Source organism: Manacus candei, unplaced genomic scaffold, assembly GCF_025592945.1.
Source record: "Manacus candei isolate 608988 ecotype Guabito, Panama unplaced genomic scaffold, ASM2559294v1 h1tg000067l, whole genome shotgun sequence".
Classification (NCBI taxonomy): Eukaryota; Metazoa; Chordata; class Aves; order Passeriformes; family Pipridae; genus Manacus; species Manacus candei.
In genome coordinates, this window is record NW_026138115.1 from 13,513,870 (window position 1) to 13,535,940 (window position 22,071).

General features: G+C 44.7%; 1 protein-coding gene across 1 annotated transcript in view; it reads left to right on the forward strand.

Annotated features, from left to right (window-relative positions):
- The first annotated feature begins 261 nt into the window (after window positions 1–261).
- The window catches only part of EGLN3 (egl-9 family hypoxia inducible factor 3), a 29,964-nt gene continuing 8,154 nt past the window's right edge, over window positions 262–22,071 (forward strand). The window contains exon 1 of the mRNA XM_051806296.1: window positions 262–971. Within this exon, the coding sequence (XP_051662256.1) occupies window positions 615–971 (357 nt within the window). The 5' untranslated portion in view covers window positions 262–614. The remainder of the gene's footprint in view (window positions 972–22,071) is intronic.

The window sequence follows — 22,071 nt, forward strand, 5'->3', positions numbered from 1 at the left end:
GGTGGAGCCAGGGGGAGTCTCAGCCCCGCCGACATGCAAGGCGAGAATTCCTCAATGGCGCTGGCCACGCCCACCCCGCGAGGAGGTGGCACCGGGGCCACGCCCTCCGCGTGCACGTGTGGGAGCCCTCGCCGCCTGTTCCCCGGGGGCTGGCCCCGCCCCGCCCCAGGCGATTGGCTGCCCGCGCTGCCGCGGGCAAGGAGTGGGCGGGGCGTTCGGCCCGCGCCGGCGGCTCCACCCCCGCGCGGCGGCGCGAGCACACATCCCGCACGTAGCCGGCGTGTTAATCAGCGTGGGGCCATCTGCCGCCGCCGTCCGCGCGCCGGGCGGGGGCTGCCGCGCCCTCCCGCACGCCTCGGGGCGGTCCCGCACGCTGCTGGGGCGGCGGCGGCCGCAGTAGCAGCGCGGGGCTCCGGCAGCACCGCCGCTCCCGCAGCGCCGGGCCGCGGTGCGTAGCCGAGCCCGCCGCTGCGAAAGTTTTGCCTCGCCTCGCCTGGCCCCGCGTCGCGGCGGAGCCCTTGCCCGGCTCGGCCTGGAGCCGGCGGCGGACTGGCGGGCATCACCTCCCGACGCGGGCGCCGGCAGGGCACCGGCGCTCCCGTCCCCGCCGCGCCATGCCGCTGGGGCACATCATGAGGCTGGACCTGGAGAGAATCGCCCTGGAGTACGTCGTGCCCTGCTTGCATGACATCGGCTTCTGCTACCTGGACAACTTCTTGGGGGAGGTGGTGGGGGACTGCGTGCTGGAGCGGGTGAAGCGGATGCACCGGGACGGGGAGCTGGCCGACGGGCAGCTGGCCGGCCCCAGCCGCGGCGTCGCCAAGCGGCACCTCCGCGGCGACCAGATCAAGTGGATCGGGGGCACGGAGGAGGGCTGCGAGGCCATCAACTTTCTCCTCACGCTGATAGACCGGCTGGTGATGTACTGCGGGAGCCGACTTGGCAAGTACTACGTGAAAGAGCGATCCAAGGTGAGGGTCCCCTGGGTCCCGTCCCTCCTGCCCGCCCGCCCCGGCTCCCAGCCGGCCCGACCCGCCTCGCAGCTGCTCGTAGGACCTGCTGGAAACTTAACATGGGCGTCCGCGCTGTCCGCCTGTGGGTGCCTGTGGGCTCGGGCTGTCCCGCAGCACCGCCCCGGGTGGCGGAGGCGCCGTGCGCTGCCCGAGGGGCGCCCTTGCCGGCGGGCGGCCGGGTGCGGGGGTCCCTCGCCCCGCCGGTGCAGGCAGCGCTCCGGGGCGGCTCCTCTTGCTGGGTTTTCGCTGGGCTCTTCGGCTGCCGGACCCTGGTCAGTCCCTTGCCTGTTCCTCTGTGTGGCACCGGCGATCACTTCGCAGCCGTCCAGGGGGCTGCAGGCAGCTCCCCGCTTCGCGGTGGTGGGGCCGGACCCGCTGCACCCCGCCGCTCGCTACTGCTCGCCCCAGGTGCGGAGAGGGTGGACCGGCGCGGGGAGTACCCCACCAAAAACGTCTAGCCTTGTCTATGTTTCGGGGGTGAGGAAGCTCTCCACCTCCCTCCCTGCGAACGTACCCAGCTCGGATCCGATTATTTGGTTGTTTGCGCCCATGTGGTAGTTTTATACAAAGTAGTTTCGAGGTTCCTACTCATGCCAGCGTCCAGTAGCAGAAGAGATTATCGTTATTGCATTGGGTATGTGGCACAAAATAAGGGATGCTCAGTTTGAGCACTGCAAACTTTTGTCTTAAAGAGTTGTTTTTTCTAGGCTTTTTTGCTCAGAAATGGAGAGGACACTTGTGTTGTTATAGGACACTTGTATTGTTGGTTTCTTTCCCAATGAAGTTTATTTGCACTTGCAACGTCATTAGTTTGAGATAACTTGTCTTTTTTTTACTTGTCTGTTTTGCTGTGGCAAAGTCGACTGCCTTGGAACTAAGTTCATTCGTTGTCCTGAATGCTGAAAACATCCCCATTTATTTATTCCTGTAATATATAGTATATTTTCAAAATGTCCACTGCTTTCAGAGATATGCCAGAAACAAAAAACAATGAAACTTTAAAAAAATGACAACAGTGAGCAGTTAGGCATTTCTTTTGGTCCTTACTTGCACTGGACTAAGAGGATGTGTGAGTGGTACTGAGATTTATTTTTCCCCGCCACAAAAATGAAGAAAACAGAATGGTGATGCTTACCAGTTGCTTGGGAATACACTGAAACCTGCACATGCACCCCCCTACATTTCCTCTCAGTGGTGGTAATAATAAAAGGTTGAAACGTTGCTCCTATGCTTAGCTCCACTGAATTACTGATCATCAATTCAGTTAATGCTTGGGTAGATATGGTTTAAAATGTGGGTAGATTGGATTTCACTTATTCCTGTTGGGAGCCTGGTATTAGGAGGTATAAATAACCATTCTGCTTTGGCATACCTTTAAGGTCATCTTCGTCCTTTCTCTGGGTGACTTCTGTTTATCTGTTTATTGCTGAAAGTGTGTTACTGGCTAATGGAGTGGGTGTTCAGGGGGTGAAAGAATAGGGGCTTACTTTAAAGTTGGATTGGAGTGAAGGGAGGTTGTCCAGCCTTTTTACAAGGTATTTGGAAAAAGACAACTGGATGAGTGAAGGCTTTTGGCACTGGCTAGGGAGAAGGGTCTTTTGCTGAGTGACTTTAAGTTTTGGAGATGATTTTTAAAACTGAATTGTCTTGTTCTTGAAGTCATTTTTGCACAAATGGTAATAACAGAAGGGACAGAACTTGTGTTACAAATAGATACCAAGCTACTTGCTTTAAAGAGAGACTTTTGATGCCTGTGCTTTAGTGTGGAAAGCGTCGGACTCTGAATAACTCATGGAAGGGCTACACAGCAGTCCAGGACTGAAAGGGACTCAATATTGTTTGTAAAACTAAATGCAGAGAAATTTTTATCAGACACTAATAGTCACCAATCCCCTTGTTAAAATAATAAGCACCATGGATATGTGAGGCCCTGGAATAGCAGCTGCCATCTGTAACTGAGATGTTGGATGTCTTCAGCAGGAAGATTATTCCTGTGACTAATCAACTGACTCCTACAGTGCATGCAGGTTCTCACGTCATCTACTGATGTTTCTGTTCCATCATTAAACCTTCCCATTTTGCTTATCATCTAAAGTCTTGTGAATGCATATACACAAATCCCTAATTTAAATTCAGTGTATTTTTATCAGACAGATTATACACATAAATGGATGCCCATAAACTTTCATAGAACTTCTTTGTGGGACATGTGCTATTGTAATTTATTGTTTTGGAATATAGATATTAGACGAGCTAAGAGTCCAGAACAATTTGTTTAAAATGTAAGCCTTTGGCTACATGGTAACTCCTCTTGTCATGAAAATGTATCCATCTCATATTGGCCCATCGTTATTTAAAGGTTTATACTTTTAAATAAATAGTGTGACTTCAGTCTTCAGCCTAAGTGTTGGAAGAGGAGGAGAGGTTTGCCTGGTAAATGAACTTATGTCAGATTACTATCAACTTAGCGTGAAGTGCTTCATGTTTTTGTAGCTACACAAAGGAACACAAGAAGAACTTTTGTCCATTAAAGGAAACTTTCCTTGTAGCTACATGAGAGAAGTGAGCCAGTTAGGATTTTACTGTTTCCAAATGAATTTCAAGAGCATTTCAAGAAAGTTAAGATTGCATCAAAGAGAATGGATAGAAGTAAAATTTTACAAGGGTATTGGATATTCTTATGAGCTGTTGGTTGACATTTGAGGGCTGATAATGAAATGTAACCTTTAATCTTTGCAGACTAGTGATAAGAATCTATCTTTGGAGTAAGTCATAGTTTAAAATATTAGCTGATTAGATGATCAAAACATGGTTAAATGATCAAAATAACCAGATAATAAAAGGATTCTTCTGTTGATAGCCTTGCACTGCTTGTTGGCTTTTGCATTCTCCTCAACTAGAGCCTCTGTTTTCCAGTAAGATAATACAAAGATTCCCTTTTTCTAGTAGGTAAATGGCTGAGAATATCACTGAGGTGTTGTTGATCCAGGTTTAACCCTCTACTCAGAGTGAGAATATTCATGTCCTTGAGTGGAGGGGATGCTCTGGCCTGGGGACCAAGGTCACTCTGATTTTGAGGACCTCTTTCTACTCTATTGGAGCTTTGCTTGAAGAAAAGCTGGTGGGTGGTTGGGGCCAGGAAGAAAAGCTGCAGCTTGGTCTGTGAGGCCAGTCACCTGGAGTGCTCCCCAGGGTCAGATGATGCTCCAGGGACCATGTGTGAAAGGGTGTTGTGCTGCAGCTTCCAGTTCCTCAGGTCCCAAGGTCTCTTCTTTGGGTTAACTGGCATTTGCGGTGACTTGACGGGATGCCCTGTGGAAAATTCCCCCCGTATTATATGTAAGTAAGGGCAGTAACTCTTTTTTAAAGGCAGAAAATATTCCAGAGGAGAAGCCCTTTCAATTTCTCCTTCAAGACCTGAGAAATATTTTGGTGGCGGGTGGAGGTTTTTTGTTTTGTGGGCTAGATTTTGTTTGTTTGGTGGTATCTTTTGTGGGTTTTTTTTGGTTTGTTCTGTTGTTTTGTTTTGTTTGTTTGGTTTTTTAGGAGCTTCTGGGGGGCCCTGGAAGTCCCTGCTGCGAGGAGACAGGGGACAGAGGATGGTAGGAACCAGGTTGGCTGGCTGGTGATGTGCAAACCTAAAAGCTGTGTTTGCAGTGTGATGGCTGGGCAGCTCATCTGCTGTTAAGAGGCTGTGGTTATTCCCTCATTCTCCTTTTGCCTCTGCTGGTGAAGGGCAGCTTTCCCTGTGGTGGGCAGGGTCCCAGAGCAGTGCTGTCAGTGCCTGCTGCCCTCAGTGTTTGACGTGCTGCCAACAGGCTGCGTTGGTCCTCACGGGCGAGGGGTGGAAGGTACTTTGAACTGGTGTGACTGCACTCTGCATGGACTCTGCACCTCGTCCTGACAGCAGCACATTCTGCTCTGAGTCACAAGTACCCTCCTGGGTACCATCAAGGGCTGGAGTCTATGTCAGGTCTGCCATTGGGGACCTTGAACTCATCTTGCGCCTGGATACCAATGAGTCCTGCTGGTTAGAGAATAAGACAAGAATTCGTAATTTTAAGAGTTGATCTGTTGTTAAAGGAAGCCCATGACTGATGTTTTCAGCTCAGAACACAACTGTTCACGTTCAGCGTATCTGGCCTGAAGTTAAAAAAAAAGTGTTTTCAATATGAGATTAGTTAATTTAGAAGTCCCTGTGGGATTTGAACCTTCTTGAAAACTTGCTTCCTTTATTTGTTGCTGTGAAACCACCCTGCTCACCTCACCCTGTTGGACCCTCTCTGATGGTCACAGGAGAAGCTAGTCTTCTGTGGTGGCACTTCATGCCTAGCAAGTGTTTGCTGAAAACCAGAATGGGTGGTTCTGCCTATCACATGATAGGGTGTTCTTAGGTAGGTTTTGAAACATGGTCTGCCTAGCAGGTTGTTACCAGGGTTTCTGTTCCTGAGGATTGGAGGAGTAGATGAGATGTCACAGGAGTGGTTTCACAAAGTCCCTCATAACTGAGGTAAGGTATTTTTGCATTTATGTGCGAAGAAAGAAGAGGTCTGTTCTATAGCATTTGAATTCTATCCTTTGCAATTAAAACACCGTGAAATGCTGAATTTTCTAACTTAAGGTGCAGGTTTGAAGAGCAGGATAACAGAAAACTATAGGCATGGTAGGCTGAAGAGCAATACTGCCTATAGAAATATACTGGTTTATTATATGTCACAAAGTGTTTTTGATACTTTGGTAGCAACATGCCTTGCAATTAGTTTACTATGGGAGGTCCGATGAATACCACCATCCAGAAAAAATATGCATAACTTCTTTCTTTTAATCAAATGCACATGTTCTGGCATAATGGATAAGTTCAAATCTGTTCTTCTGGCCAGCTGCCGGCAGAGTCCAGAGCCACTGGAACTGTAAATACAACAGACAAGTCATTTTATGATATCAGACAGAAGAATTCAGCATTGGCACAGATCCTAGAGTGGTTGCTTTGGCTCGTTGTCAAAGCTGATGTTTACATCTGTGTTTGTCAAGCAAGATTAGTTAGCCTGGTTAATTATACACAGGAATGTATAATTTTTACTTGACAATCAGATGAGTATAAACTTGGGCATATTAGCACTTGTTTTTGTTCTTCATCAAATTATTCTTAATGACTTTTGAAACTTTCAAAAGAACTACTTCTCTGAAAGAGGCACTTGGAGAATCTCTCAGATTTGTTTTTCACTCAGCAGGGACTGGGTATTAGAGAAATGGGTCAATATTTTACAAACAGTGATGCACATATCTGTAAGTGGGTTCAGAAGCATGCGGAGCCTCTATGAAATGGTATTTGAGGTAATACTTGGGTGTGGAGGTTACAACCAGATAGAATTTGGTATCTGTTATGTATCATCGCTCTTAAAAACCTGACTGTAGTGCACTGCTAGACTTATTTCATGGTGACAAAAACATGCTGCCTTCAGTGTGTGTTACACCAGAGCCCTTGGCAGCCAGGTGTCTTCTCTTGGCCCTCCTTTCCCACTCTTGCAGAGGAGAAGTATGTCTGCCTAGTGACCTTTCTTACACTGTGCTAGGAGCCTTCTATGTGCTTTACAGTCACAGTCCCAGAGGAAAGCAGAAGGTTGTTAATCCTGTAAGAGAAGGGAAATAAACCAGTGCTCTCAGGCAGTGCTCTCAGATAATGTTAAGATCAGAGTGGTCTGTTTATCCTGAGTTTGTGCATGTGTTTGTGGCATCAGGGCAGGTTACTTAATTTTTTTTATTGTCTGTAGTTTTGCAGCCCAACAAAGACTCTTCACGAGTCTTACTAGACTCTGGAGTTAGAGATTGATGGCAAAGTGGTGAAGTTTTCCATAATCTCTCCCATATTGGTAGTGCATTTTTCACAGTAACTTCTTATTTGTTGCAGTGCCTGCTCTGGTGCCACTCCTTGCTAGCAGGACTATGTCAGCTCTTAATGCCAGAGACTTGTGGTAGCCCTGCTGGTATGCCTGCCAATATCTTGATTACTTGTGAGCCCTAAATGCCTATGTGCTTCTAGTTTATGTTTCTATGAGGGCTCGTTGCTCATTAAATGCCAGTGTAACTGTAATACAGGTGGCATTAAGGCCTCTGCATACAGGGAGTGTTTGTCCTTTGGACTGGCAGGGGAGTGTGCAGCATTGCAAGGTGCATTATCCTGAGGAGAACTACTGGGCAAATGGCAAGAATCAGAGTTCAGTGCCCCATCCCGCTGAGCTTGCATTTTGAGAGGGAGGAGAGTTGGTCACAGAATCATGGAATTAGTCAGGTTGGAAAAGACCTCTGAGATCATCGAGTCCAACATATGACCAAACACCACCATGTCCCCTAGACCATGGCACTAAATGCCATGTTCAGTCTTTCCTTAAGCACCTCCAGGGATGGTAACTCCAGCAGCCCATTCCAATATCTAATCACCCTTTGTGTCAAGAATTTCTTCCTAATGGTCCTTAATATTTGTACGCCTTTTCCCAAGGTAATTATTAATGGATAATTCAGTCCATTACATACAGTTCATTGCTAATAACAGTATATGTTAAAATGGAGATTGATGCTTATTACACTGATGCAGGGCAGGATGTACACAGTAAAAGTGGCTTGTTTCTTTGCATTAAGGATTCCAGCTGTGTGAATCCCAGTGTCTTTATTTGATTTCACAGTAAACTCTTCTTTCTTTGACTTCAAAATTTATCTGGATAGTGACTCAATACAACCTTACCTTGAATGTTGTTTCCTGAGAAATTTGCTTGATTAATTACATGGAAGTATCTTCTCCCTCCTCCTCTTCTATCTTGCACACTGTTTAATTTTTTTTTTCCCCTGCAGTGATGGGGCTGTTCAACAGTGTCTTTACTCCTTCAGCAAGTCCTTTACACAAGTGTGTAGAAGGGGATGAGATAGAGGGAGAAGATAAAACCACAATGTCCAAGCATGAATGTATTTTTAATTAGATGAATTTTTGATGGTTGTTGAATAGACTTGACAGACCTGGAAGAGATTAATACTTTTATCAAATGTTTCAAGATGACTCTTACAAAGTCAAAGAACCTTTTTTTTTTTTAATTTTTTTTTAAATAATTTTGAGGTGTTTACTTTTTAAAAAGTTTTTTTACTGTTCCTCTTGCAGTTGGATTGCCTTTTCCCAATATGTAATGGGCCAGGGGCAAGTGGTCCTTTGGCACTAACGGGCCATGTAACACTCACCTATCTTGCAGTAGATGGCTTGAGAGAATGAGGAGATCAGGAAGGGAAGCCTAGGAGTAAGTGTTGCTGGTTTCAGATTAATGGAAAAGGGGTTGGATTTATCATGACTGTAATCCTTCTGTGACAAAGCTGAAGACTGAAATAACATTGTTAGAAAGCTGCCAGCAACACAAGCCTCCCTAGGCTTCTGTGGAAAGGTTTTGTTTTATTTATAGATGAATTCTTGGTAAGAGGTGTTTTGGAAACTGCTTGTGGTATCTGTGCCTAGGGCAGATGATGGCTACTATGGTGGGCTTCAAGGTGAATAACTGATGCAGTGGTACAGAATGTGGTGGACCTTGACAAAAGACTTTGGCTGATGCATAGCACTACATAGCAATTAGTTTAGACCTTTTACTGCTTTAAAAAGAGCTGACAGGGAGTAGGTCAGAAAAGCAAAGTCTCTGTTCAGGCAGTGAGATGGAGTAAGACCATGAAGGAGGCTCATGCCAAGTAAAACCTCTGTCTCCTGCTGTTTGAACTATTCACAGGCATGTCATCCCATCAGCATACCACTCATGATCATTGCTGTGAGTGATTTGATTCCTTGGCTGTAAGGCCCATTTCCTCTCTGTCACTCACACATATGCATTTACTATTTCTCAGTGATAGAAAGGAGCTTTTTGCCCTGCAGTAATTTTTCTCTTGATATTGTGCTTTGATAAGATTAGTAGATGAAGAAACTTAGTGCCACATGCAAAGCACTTATTAGAAAGCGGTCGATGAAATAAGTTACTTGTTGCTCTGATTTTTTGCAAATAAAGTAATGCAAGAGATTTCTGCTGACCACAATGGTTCCATGGAGGCTTACTAAATGTTCATGCCATCAGCCATCCAGCTAAAAATTAATAGTGTAAATTACAAGAGTACAGCATAGCATGCTGTTTGCACTGACTGGAAAGAGCACAGTTTGTCCAAAGTTTTGACAGTTGGAAATGGCAGGGTAGCTTCGTCTTTTGCCAGACATCAGGGAATTGCATCCTAGTTTGTAGCAAAAAAGATGATAACCATTTTGAGTCTTGTATCTATGTAGTTCATATGAAGTCTGTTTTCTGTGCTTTCTTTCTGGACCTGAAAATCCAAACAAGAAATATGTCTGCATTTTTCTTGTCTCTAAGTCATAATAATAATTAATCATTGCTTATGTCTTCTTGTGCTGTTATTTTTTTATGCAAATTAGTAAAACAAATATTTTTAAAGTTTTGGCCCCAGTTCAGCAATTCACTTAACTACTTTTTTTTAAAGCTCTTTCAGATAAATGGGACCTGAAGCATATCCTTTGGTGCTTGGCTTAGAGTATGCTAGAATATGTTTAGAAAGCTTCAGGAAAAGTTGTAGTGATTTCTCGTGCCATTCACGGTCTTGCTATAAATTTTTTTCTTCTATTTGAAGTGCAAGCCATCTTTTATATGGTCTCTTGGGAGGCAACAAGGAGCCTTACTTGATGGAATAGATAGCAGTTGTGATTTTTATGACCTTTGCAACTGACTGTCTTGTGGCAAACCTGTCTTATACCATTAACAGTGCCAGTTATTCCAGTAATACATACAAGGAGATAGGCAGCGCGTGGTGGGGAACACCCCCCTGAATGGGAGAAGCCTTGGGTGCAAGGACCCCAGCTGGATAGAGCTTATTGCCAATAACATCAAGGTCGTGAATTTGATCCCTATATGGGCCATTCTGTTGAGTGTGACTTGATGATCCTTTTGGGTCCCTTCCAACTCAGAATGTGATCCTGAATGATTCTGATTCTGAGTGGCCTTCATTGTAGTGGATGGAGCCTCTTGACTGCCTCGAGACTCCAGGGGGTGAAGAAAGTGTCTTGCACAGCCCCTCACTGGACCACGTGGGTAGGAAGAATAGTGCAGAACCAGGATAGTGAAGAAGAAGTGGGGAGGAGAAGGGAAGTGTCAATTAGTCCTCAACTTGCCTGTTTTTTGGTTGTTAACAGTCGTAGGGTATTGTGCTTGCTGCTGATGACTGTGTAACTGTATCTTCCCCTTCTGATTTCCCACAGGAAACCTGGTAGAAGTAGTCTAAAACGTGGAAAAAGAAGCTTTGCTGTAGATGCTGTAACATGTCCTGTTGTTAAGACACAGTTATGTCATATGTGCACAAACAGAACAGGGTCCCCAAGGTTGTATCAATAACTCTGTTCTTTACAATATTCACCAATGTTTCCACTTCCACTGAATTAACATCAAGCAGGCCAACATGAAGGATCACCGCCTGGTTAACTGTTTTATAGACTTCCTCTTCATGCAGGAGCAATGAGAGGATTTATGAATGCTGGTCCTCATTGCCAAATTTGCTGTAATTCAACATTTTGTGGTGGTCAAACACTGAAGTGTCAAAGTTGTGCATTTTACTATTATATTTCTGAGTGCAAAACTTGATGCTTAACTAGTGACCTAAAGGCTCAGTACCAAGTCTCACACTTGGACTGATAATTTCTTGGCAAGGTTAAAAATGCGGTTGACTTGGATTTTGTTTGTTTGTTTCTTTACACTGAGATGTCCCTGTAACTGAAACAAATACAATTTTATTTCTTTGTTAGTTTAATTTTGTCTCTTGCTGGCACTTGGCTAAAAGCCTGTTTCACCCTCACGCCTAAATGGGCACATGTAACGCTATAGCTCTGCCTTCCCTGCATTCATCTGTCCTGCCTTTCCCCTTTGTGTTTCTCATTGCACCCCACACCTCTAGCAAAGCCAGCTGCAGGACCCCCACTAAGGGATTTCTTACCTTGGTTCTTACCACAGCCTGTCATGCCTATACAGTCACCATCTCTCATCTCAATCCCAGGGAAGAGAGAGGGATGAGGGCTGCTTCTTCCTCTGGCTGCCCAACCAGCTGGCATCCTGGGAGAGCAGCCCCTGTCCAGCCTCCAGCTTGGCTCAACCCTGGCTGCCCCTGTGGTGGTTCTGAGTACATGCTGCTCTTGTCACTCTGGCAGCCAGAGAGGAAAGATTATGGAGAGGAAGAGGAAAAAGGAGGGGAATGAGCCAGAAAGACCACTCCAGGCTTTTTGCATCCTCAGGAAACATCCTGAACTCACACTAGAGAGACCACCTTCCTTGCTCAACAGTTGCTGTGCTTCCTGTAAAAACTACCTTAAATGCCAAAGAACATTATTACTTTAAGACTCAGCCCTGAGCTGGGTCTTGAGAAACCTCCCAAGGACTGCTGGTTCAGTGAATTGTGGTGGGAATGGCTGGATAATGTTCTGGAGGGGACCGCAGCAAAGCAGAGCAGCAGGAGTGAGCAGGCTGGAACCTGTCAGGCATGTCTGTGTCCCTGTGCAGGGAACCTGTCAGGCATGACTGTGTCCCTGGGCACGGCCACTGCCCCAGCAGGAGGGTCAAAGCCTATGTCAGTGACTGCAATGCTGGCAGCCTTTAGGGCTGGTCACTTCTGTCAGGTGGTGGCAGCATAAATCCATGGGAGAGACTTGACCAGTGGAAAAAGAGAAGTGGGAATTCTGCAGCTCATGCTCAAACCCAGAATCTGATGTCCTGCATCTGGGTTAAAGACCAGACTTCCTTTTAAGAGATGAGAGCTTTTGTGAATATCTTTATGCTGTGCAAATGTAAGGCTGGAGCTCAGTTTCTTGTGTGTGTGCATGTCTGTGTCTATGCAAGCTTGCCTTGATCAGAGTTGCTGAGTTTCTGTCTATACTTACTGGTGCAAGTACGAACTGTATAGGTGGAAGAGAGAGGAGGCACTAAAACACTTAGAAAGATTTATTTGTGTTTTTACTTATATATTTTATTACCTAACCTTAGAACAGGTGTATAGTTATATTACTATGAAATTGCCTTGAATCTGAATGTCTTGTTTCCCTTCCTACATGGAAAGATGGTGTGTCACTCCATATACATCCATCTCCTTTAACTAAGAGATTGAACTGTTGTAATGTGCACATGTACACAGAGCAGTACAACTTTATGTGCAGGCAAAGCCTTAGAGGTAAAGACCACACAAACTACTGAAGTGTAGCAGAAATTATTCCTGATGTTACAGGTAATTTTAGTAAGTTTTACCAATAAATACTCATTCACACAAAATCCTATGCAGGAATACATGTATTGATAGCTAGGCAAGGTCCTCTCTAAAGGTGTGGGTGAGCAAAAGATGTGTGGAGGGTGACACTGCTTCCTTCCAAAATTAACATAGAAGATAACTGGTCTCATCAAATTAGCCTTGATTTGGTGCTACTGCTGTGATAACAAACCATTGATCTCCCTGTTTATTCAGTGCAGTAATGTCTTAGCAGGCTCAGAAGCCTAGACAGCTTTGACAGTTCTGGGAGGACCCTTGAGGAGTATTTGGGGTACCTGCCAAGTGTGACGGTGCTTGTCTGAACCCTGCATTCCTCTCTGGCAGTGGAGAGAGACTTTTACTAAGCCAAAGGGGACAAAGGAAACCATTTCCCCGGTGTGGTGCTACCTCTGCTGTGGGAGGATGCGAGGTCACAAGAGGTGTCCTGGGCGGTGTCCCCAAGGAAGGACTGTGCTGCACAGCTGGGGCCTGCTGTCCCCATGGCACACCTGGATCAAGGTCACCTCTGCCTGCCAGGGTGCCCAGGGCTGCCCCGATGAAATCCCAGGAAGTGTATGAAGTGCTGCATACCATATGTGAGCTGATAAGTCTTATGAGCAGTGTTGCTCACTTGCCGTGGGCCCATAGGCTAAAAGTCATGGGTAATAGTAAAAAAAAATGATGTTGGCCAATTCAGGCAACTCCAAAACCAGCAGAACACAGTTTGCCTGTGTTGTGGCTGTCTTTCGTGACCTTTCTTCGCGCAACCAGAAGAGCATCAAAATGTGCAGAGTTCTTTAAATGTTGGAAAAAAAAAAGTGGTGTAATCCTCTGGGTGATTAGTAGCAGAACTGAGAAGGTCTTAAGTGCTGACAAAGAATGAAAGGCTGGAATATTTCAGGAACTATGAAATTATCTTTCTACAACACAGATGAGGATATTCCTCAGAGGATGTCTCTGCTGGTTACCATGCCTTTATTCCCTGCTGAGAACCTGAACATACAGGGACAGTCCTTACAGATTTTCTTAATGAGCTGCACTTACTTATGAATTTGCCTTTCTGCAGGGGTGGCGTTTGTCATGGTGTCCCCCCAGGGCTCATTACAGGGGATGCTTTCTCCATCTGCATCAATCGCTTGAGATGCTTTCTCATTAGTGCAACTTGGGCAGGTTTGGTTCTTGGGGGAGAGGAGGGGACTGAAAGCATTTTCTGGGTGATGAAAGAGGGCTTCAAGAACACGCAAAAATAATCCTAAAATTTAATTAAACAGTATTATTTTTTTAAGTGTGGGAAATAAGCGTGTGTGCCTCTGTGTGCAGCAGAAGGGAGAGAGAGCCCAGTAAGAACGAGAGACGAGAAGCGCCCTAAGTGCCTGTGCGCTCGCTGCCTATGTGGGTTTCCCCTCTTCCCTCCGCAGCCTGTCTCTGAAGTGCACTCTGGAGTAAAGTTTGCGTTTGATCGCCGATCGCCTCACGCTCCGCACGTAGCACTGTCGTTAAGCCATCATCCCGCTGGCCCCGAGCCAGGGCTCCGCGGCGCAGGGCCGGGCGGTCTCTCTAAACTGAAACAGCCTTTATTGATAGATCGATGCACTGCGCATGTTTACAGCTGCTAATTGGATACTTAATCTGAATATCCTTGACTGAACTAATTCACTGGCAATAGCCTTTTAAATTTCAGGTCCTGCCGTGATGGTATGCCTGCTCTTCACAGCACGCTAATCGCTTCTCAAGCGGCGTTGTCGCTGTGTGCGTGCAAGCCACAACGAAGCAGTAATGTCGCAGACCAAAATGTAGTTTTAGGTCAGAGGAGGATGTAAAATAAAAATCTTACCTGATTTTTGCCTTTGCATAAGATGAGAGGAGTACTGGAGAAAAGTGTTAATTGACAGGCATGCAGACGTGTAGATTAATTAAGCACACAAGAAAGGAGGTTAATACTTTTAATTATTAGAACAAAGATGTGCACCACAAGGACAATTGTGATCCCGTGGCAATTTCGGATTTGTTTCCTTAACTTTCAGTGTTCTGTTTTCTCCTTGCCATGCCCAGAGGCTGAATACAGAGAGTTTGGGTGATGGAAAGCAATCTTATTTTTCTTGGCTTTTTTAAAAAGCAGGCAATGTAGTCAGTATATACAGTGGCAGATGAAATCACCAGTCAGACTCCTCTTCTTGGAAGCCTGGAGAACTTCTCCCTCAGTCAATTTCTTTCAGAGTTTCCTGAATTGCCCCTTCACTTTAGGATCCCATAGGATTCTGGAGATAGCTCAACAGAACTCACCACTGCCTCCAAAGCTTGGTTCACAAATGCTCCCTATTCTCTTGACAGTTGCAGGTGGCCACCACTGACATGAGGCATGGCTATTCCATGCCTTCCCATTTCACAGTGGCACTGCTCTAGCAGCCAGCTTGAACTTGAAGGGCATCCAGATTTATCTCTAAGCATGTGTTCTGTGAAGAAAAGAAATTAAAAAAATTGTCACAGGCTAAAGCAGTCTTCCACATTAATAGGACTCTTCAGGCCATGAAAAACTAAATTTTGTTGCCAATTATTAGGAAAGCTTCTTAAGCTCCATCACATATTCATTTAATAGGGAGCTCATTTTTATAGCAGCATCAATCTGTGATCTGGCATCCTTACAGACACATTCCATAAGTTTTGAAAGCTTATTAGGGGCTCCTTGAGCTACCACTATATAACATGCCAGTCATCAACAGCTGTGTGGCATGGAGATAATCTATGAACAGAGCTTTCGTAGTTCTTTCTGTCTACTCTTAGTTCTTAGAAGAAATTTAACAAGGAGGAACAATTTTCCATCTTATGGTAATTAGAATGTTTTCAGGTAGTAATAGACTTTTGGTTGATAAGCAAAAATAAACCAGTGTCTTGTCATCTTTTTCCTGCAGATGAGAGAATAGTCCTTCCCAGACTCTTGGGCTGTTCCTCAAAATATTCTCAAAAGCTGAGCTTTTATGTACCTGGAAACAATAATCAAGCTACCCTGGTTCATGCAAAAGACTAAATAAAATAATAAAGGAGAGATGAGGTTGCAGTTCTTGGAGGATCTGAATCTGATGGTTAAGGTTGCATGTAAGCATAGAGAAACAAGTATCAGATGTCCTGGCTAAAATGCTATGCAATCCAAACAAGATTTTTGTACAGATGCAAGTACTTGCCCAGCAGAGAGGTATTAAAAAACCAACCAACCACGCAAACAAACAAAAAAACCCCCTGATGGGCATCATGAAAACAGTGTTATGCACCTGAGATGAGAAATTTTGAGAATGGATGTATTTTCACTTGTGTGATTGCATCTCGGCCATAGGAATGTTCTTCTTTCCTCTAAAATGCTCAGGTTTGCTGACATAATACAAGAGCCAGGAGCAAAAATAACTGTGATCATGTCAATCTCATCTAAGATGTAGTGCTCCAGAGATGAGTCACCTACTGGTAAAGGGTCCTATCAGTCTTTCATATCTTGTTTGCCATGGCTCATCTACCCCTTCATTAGACACTTGTAACCTGCATCCAAGGTGACTTTGTGTAGGACTACTTCTGCAAGCTAAGAAGGAAGTGTTCAGCAACTTGTTTTTGGAGCTGAGTTTGATCTGCTTTGTGTTTCAGACAGAAAATAACTGCTTCACCAGGGTGTTTATTGTTATTTCTGTTGGCTTTTTTGCTTTTCAGATGTCTTTCACATGGCTTCTGTTTAGGCCTCCATATGAACTTGAAAGTTGAAGTGAAAAGTTCTGTGTGTCTTGCCCTGCCGAATTCTAGCACTTTCCCCAGTATTTCTTAATTTCAAAACATAAGCTTCTTCCTCACAAAACTTTTCTTCTCTCTTGCCTCCGCCTCTGAGCAAGAAGCTGATAAAAGAGGAGATGGCAAGGTTTAGCTCTCTAACAGCTGTTTGATTGAAGACTGATAATCCAGTTATGGGTGAGGAAATGAGGGCCCAGTTTCCTATGCAATACTGCCACTGAAGCCCATTTCATGTGTTGCATGACTGCAGCGATCAGGGTTTCACCCCCTCTTGGAACTGGTGATTCCCTGTCCAACAGGCACAAAGCTAATGTTTCTGATTTGTTGGTGTTTTAACATAATTTTCTTCCCTCTGTTTCTTCCCATCCCTACAGAGTATTAAATTAGACCAATTTTCATAGTTCATGCCTCAGTATAGCAGTTGAGTGTTTTAACTTTCATAAATTCAAACAAACTAATATTTAATAATGTTCATGAATATTTTATACTTAACCATTATAAGCTACATGGCAGAAAACTCTTGGGTGCAATTGGGTGCAAGAAGAAATTACTAAAGAAACATCCTGTTGTGCTTGTGTGTCAGACAAGCCTCAACTGAGAATCTCTTGTCTTTGATCATGAAATGTCAGACTACTCATGTTCTTTTAATGTAGAGCATGCTGGGTGCCTTTCACTTTCTGGATGTACAGACTGTGCACATCTATGAACTAGAATCAGGCTGAGCACAACATGAGCTTAGACTATCAAGTGAACCCTGGTAGTCCTCATTTTCTAGAGGACTGGTCAAGTTATTTTTGTTCGCCCTCAAGTTCAGGTCTGAGAACCACATATTGGGCTGAAATTTGGGAAGTGTGTAGCCAAATAGAAACATATTTGAAAGCTATAGTGGCTATAGCACTGTTAATTCTTATTAATACCTTGGTTTTCTAGGCAACCATCATAGTGATATTGTAGAGGAGTATTGCTTTGGGCCTGTATAGCACCTTTCATCTAACAGACTTTACAAGTAATTTCTGAATTTAACTGTTTGATGTACAAGAAATTATCTACACTAGGGATCAAAAGTAGCAGCTGTTCAGCAATATACAGTACAAATCTGGTACAGAAAATGGAAAAGCATATTATGGAGTCTGTAGCTTAATCTGCAAAGGTGGTTTGTGTTGGCGGGATAGAGTTACACGGGTCAGGATTTTCTCTGCTGGCTGCAAAGGTCATACTAGTTCTGAGAGGAAAATACAGGAAAATACAGGTATGGGGTTACAATACCACCTATGCAATCTGCACTAGGAGTGTACTGAGGCCCTAGCTTAGTGCTAGGAGGTACAGAGAGCTTCTCCTTCTGACCTGGTGTGATCACTGCTTCTTATTAAGCAGTGTTAGCATCTTCTAGCTGAGGTATTTTCTGAAATGTTTTGTTCCAAGTGTCAGGCTGCTCTAGCACTGCTTATTTTGTGAAACGTAGCAGAATCATGTCTCACAGCATGATCCTGGCCATCAGCTAAGAGAATTTGTTTTTCTTCTTGCTAGAAGCACTGGGAGGCAGGGAAAAATCCTCTCTATGGAACAGTTGTTTATTATCTGCCTCCAAACTTTGCTGGTGTCTTGCAGTTTGACTTGTAGATTTCTCTGGCTGACTTGAGTGTAATACTTAACCTGAGTGATGAATAACATTTTTGCAAGCTTCTGTGCAATGTGGAATTTACTGATGATTCCTGGGCCCTTACTAAAGCTGGTAATTGCCGCTTGTTTAACTTGTGATTGATTTGCACCCTCTTGGGAAAGCTAACATTCCTGAAAATGACAGTGCAGAAACTTAAGTCTTAATGATTTGCTTTTCATTTTCCAAGTTTTGTAGTTTCTAATTTATAACTGTTGATTAGACTAACAGAGCGTTGGTCTTCATATGATGGTGTGTGTATGTGTGACTGGAAAGGCATGCATCTGTATATCAGAATTTATAACTGTTCAGTAAGACCAACCTTTCTATTTTAACTTAGAAAAGGGTAGTGTTGCTGAAATTTTCTGAGTGCTTACACTAGGAAGTTAAGCCAACTAACAGTCATTGTAATGGATTGTATTGGGAAAAAAAAAGTTAGGTATGTTCCTGCTCATTACAGCCTGCTGTAGTTAGTTTAGGTTTGGAGTTGGTTAATGAAGGAAGGAGTTGTATCCAAAAATTTGGAGTGTGCTCTTCTGGACACAATAGCCAAAAGTATAGGAAACATTTTTTACTCACATTCCGTATGTGCACCTGGTAAATGGTTTGATTATTGTGATGGAGCATCTGGCTTTTGTAGCTAGACTGTGCACTAAACTGGCAAATAACATTGTTCACCAATTACCTAAATTAAGTCTGGGTCATGCATCTCATCTCCTGTTTCTTGTTTGCTTCGAATGAATCCAAAAGTAGTGCTAACAGCTGGAATCCCTGCTGAGGCCAGCTTGATCTGCTCTGGAGCTGCTCCAGCCAGTGCTCTGATAAAGCTTGATATCATTTCATCTAGGAGGACCAGAATGATTTCCCTTCATTGTTTAAGGTTTCATTCAAATATTCACTGTGCCAGGAAAAGGATATTTCACTTCTGCTTTTCTCCTTTTGCTGCTGCTACTAAAAAACTTTTTTCTCTTTTCTTTTCTGAAAGTTAAGCTAGAGTGTGGCCAGTGCTTTAGAATTCTGTGGAAATTGTTCCACTTCATCTCCAGGGAATCAGTGTTGCAATTGCAAAAGGTGCACACTGTAAATAAATAAATAAATAAATAATGCATCAATGTCTCAGAGACAAAGCACACGTTCTGGTAAGAGAACATATTATGTGGGGGAGGCTGGGGAAAACGCTGGCCTTCTGCCCAGATTTCCATAGTAAGTAAAGCACCTGAATCCCTTTAAGGATCTGGCCTGCAGTCTGTTGTTGTTCAGCAGCTTTTTGATTGTGACATTAAAAAAGAGTAGTAATATTGAATTAATTTTTTAGGCAGTTCAGTAATCTTGGAATAATATCTACTCTCCAAAGAGAGACTTAAGGTCTTCATAATTTTGTGTTGTACATCGACTTAAAAACGAGGTATTATCAGTCAACAAAGTTTTGTTCCCATCTTGTGTCATCCCTCTGGTATGGTTAGCAGAGCTCTGCCGAGCTCACACTGGTAGTGTAGCTGCACATCCCCTTTGGAAGCAGCTGTGCCTGTGGTAGAGATGAGCACCCAGTTCCCCTGGCACAGCCCTCCTCCCTGCCTGTCTGTTGGAATCGCTGCCCCTTCTCCTTTGCACTCTCAGCTCCCAGGATATGTTGGGTTTGCAGGGCAAGGTTTTGGTAGCTGGTGGTGCTACCAGGGTGACTTTTGTGAGAAGCTGCTAGAAGCCTTCCCCCATGTCCAACAGAGCCAATGCCAGCTGGCTACAAGGTGGACCTACTGCTGACCAAATAGAGAACTTGGAAATGAAGCTCATCTCAGGAAGAAGGGAGGGGTAGAGGGAAGGTGTTTTAAGGTTTGGTTTTATTTCTCATTTTCCTACTCTGATTTGATTGGCAATAAATTAAACTAGTTTCCCCAGGTCAAGTCTGTTCTGCCTGTGACAGTAACTGATGGGCGATCTCTCCCTGTCCTTATCTTGACCTGTGAGCCTTTCATTACATTTTTCTTGCCCCTGCTCAGTTGAAGAGGGGAATGATGGAGCAGCTTTGCTGGGCACCAAGGTTGTGTTTCCCAGTGTATGAGGATCCAGTTTCGCAAAAGGTTACTATTTTAATTGTTAGATCTAATTCAGCTCGCTGTGCATGGGATGGGTGAAGAGTGCACCTGCATGAGTTGCTGTGCTAGCAGCTGGGATGGGGGGAGGGATGTGTGAGGTGGGTTATCCTCACCAGTGAGGGCACAGCTCCCTCAGACCATTTTTACGTTGCAGATACAGCTGACTTGCGGTTTCCGCCAGACTTCTGCTTCTAACAGACTTGTTTCCAACACTGGCTGTAGGCTGACCCTTACTGCTGTTATCAGGCTGATAGTGAAATGCAGATGCAGCTGTGAAGCCATATATAATGGCAGAATGACAACAGAGCAGACAGGGTCTACAGCAAAACATCTAGCCAACTGCCAGGTGTGATGGAAGAGAGCTTATTACTTGGAATTAAAGGTATTTGCTCTTGTTTAGCATAATCTCCTGCCTCTGTAGGCCACCAGTCTCTAGGCATCTGTGGCTTGAGGTGTCAAGGTGAAGAACAGGTCCTGGTGACTTACTTCTGCCTGCAGGTACTGTTCTGGTGCTTGTGGGGAGGAAGGAAAGTTAATTCATACATGCTGACTCCTGTGGATAGATTTTGTTCTTGGTAGCCGGGGGTTCAAGGGATCCTCTGTGCTGGCTGGCAATAGCTTCTGCGCTGGTGTTTGTTGGCATGGTGATTACCTTGGTGATTAAAGCACCATGTGCTATACTCTAGCTGGTCATGTGCCCCATGAGAACAGCATGGCTTTAGCATGTGCTTGGAAGAGGAAAACAAGACTTCTGGGGTTCTTAGATAAAAATTTCAACTGGTCTTAGTAAAGGCTGTACTGTCAATCTCCAACGCTATCAACTGTGCATGGCAGATCATTGGAGCAGGTCATACAAATGGTACACAGTCATATCCTTGTCCTGGGGGGCAGGCATGGACAATACTCTTGCATCTGAAGGTAGGATGTTATGGTCTGAATGGATGGAAAACTAGATGGGCAAAAAACTGGTTGGATGGTTGGATTTGGAGGGTTGTGGTCAATCAGTCATATTATACCTGGAGGCTGGTAACAAATGGAGCACCACAGGGATCTATCATGGGACCTATCATGTTAACCACTCTTATTTATCAGTAACCTGAAGCAGATGGTAGAGTGCCCTCTCTTCAAGTGTGCAGAAGACCCCAAACTGAGGGGGCCAGTTGATGGCCTCGAGGGCAGGGCTGCAGCCAAAGGGTCCCAGATGGACTCAGGGAACAGGCCAACAGGAACCTTATGGAAATAAATATGGGCAAACACAAGTCCTGCTCCTGGGAAGGAAGAGTGCCTTGCAGCAGGCTGGGGGCTGCCAGCAGCTCTGATCAGCTCTGCTCTCCCCACCCCGGGGAGCCTGGGAACACTCAGGTGGTCTTGGTGGAAAGTGAACTGAACATGAGCCTGCAGCGTGCTTCCTGCACAAGAGGCTCCAGGGCACTATTTACAGAAGCACAGCACATAGATTGAGGGGAGTGATTATTGCCCTCTCATCTCTGGAGAAACCACATCTGGATACTGTGTGCAGCTTTCCAACCAAACTTAGTTCATCATCTCCCATCACTCTTGCTGCTACTACTGGCAGGCAATGAAAGGAAATGTCAGAGGACTGGGAACAAGACAACTTTGCAACAACTTTAATGTTGATTGGTATTACTACTAAGTAGCCCCAATAGTGAAGACTTGACTCTGAGACAAAGATCTATACCTTACCAACAGTCTCACCTGCTCTTCCCTGCATTCTGCTTAGGCTGCTAATGATGTCAACATCTTTGCTGTAAAAAGCCTTATAAGACGTTGACTGTCATGTGGTTTGGAGTAATTCATGTTAGGCTTATCTCATCATTCAACGTGAAATTTAAACCGTGAATTAAGCGATTGTATCAGCAAGTCTGAAGATGATCAAAGAGAGAAGTATGCTCTGAAAGCTGTTTGGTTAGTTCTGTGGCTCAGTCCATGAAAGCAAACATGCCCTGCCCTGTACAAACACAGCACAAAGGAGCTGCAGTTTTTTGCAGACTTTGCTCTGTGGACTTTTACCCACACTTCCTGGGAACCCTTACTCTGTGTTGGACTTAGGGGTCTATGACAGTGACTGGAAGATATGAACAGAGGAGGATGATGGTAGTAAGGCATGACGTGCTCGGATTGCTTTCTACTTTCATTATGACTGGCAAATCAATTTTGCAAGGACTGCTTATCTTTAGAAACCTAAGCAAACTTCAGCTGAAACTCCTTCAAAGTCACG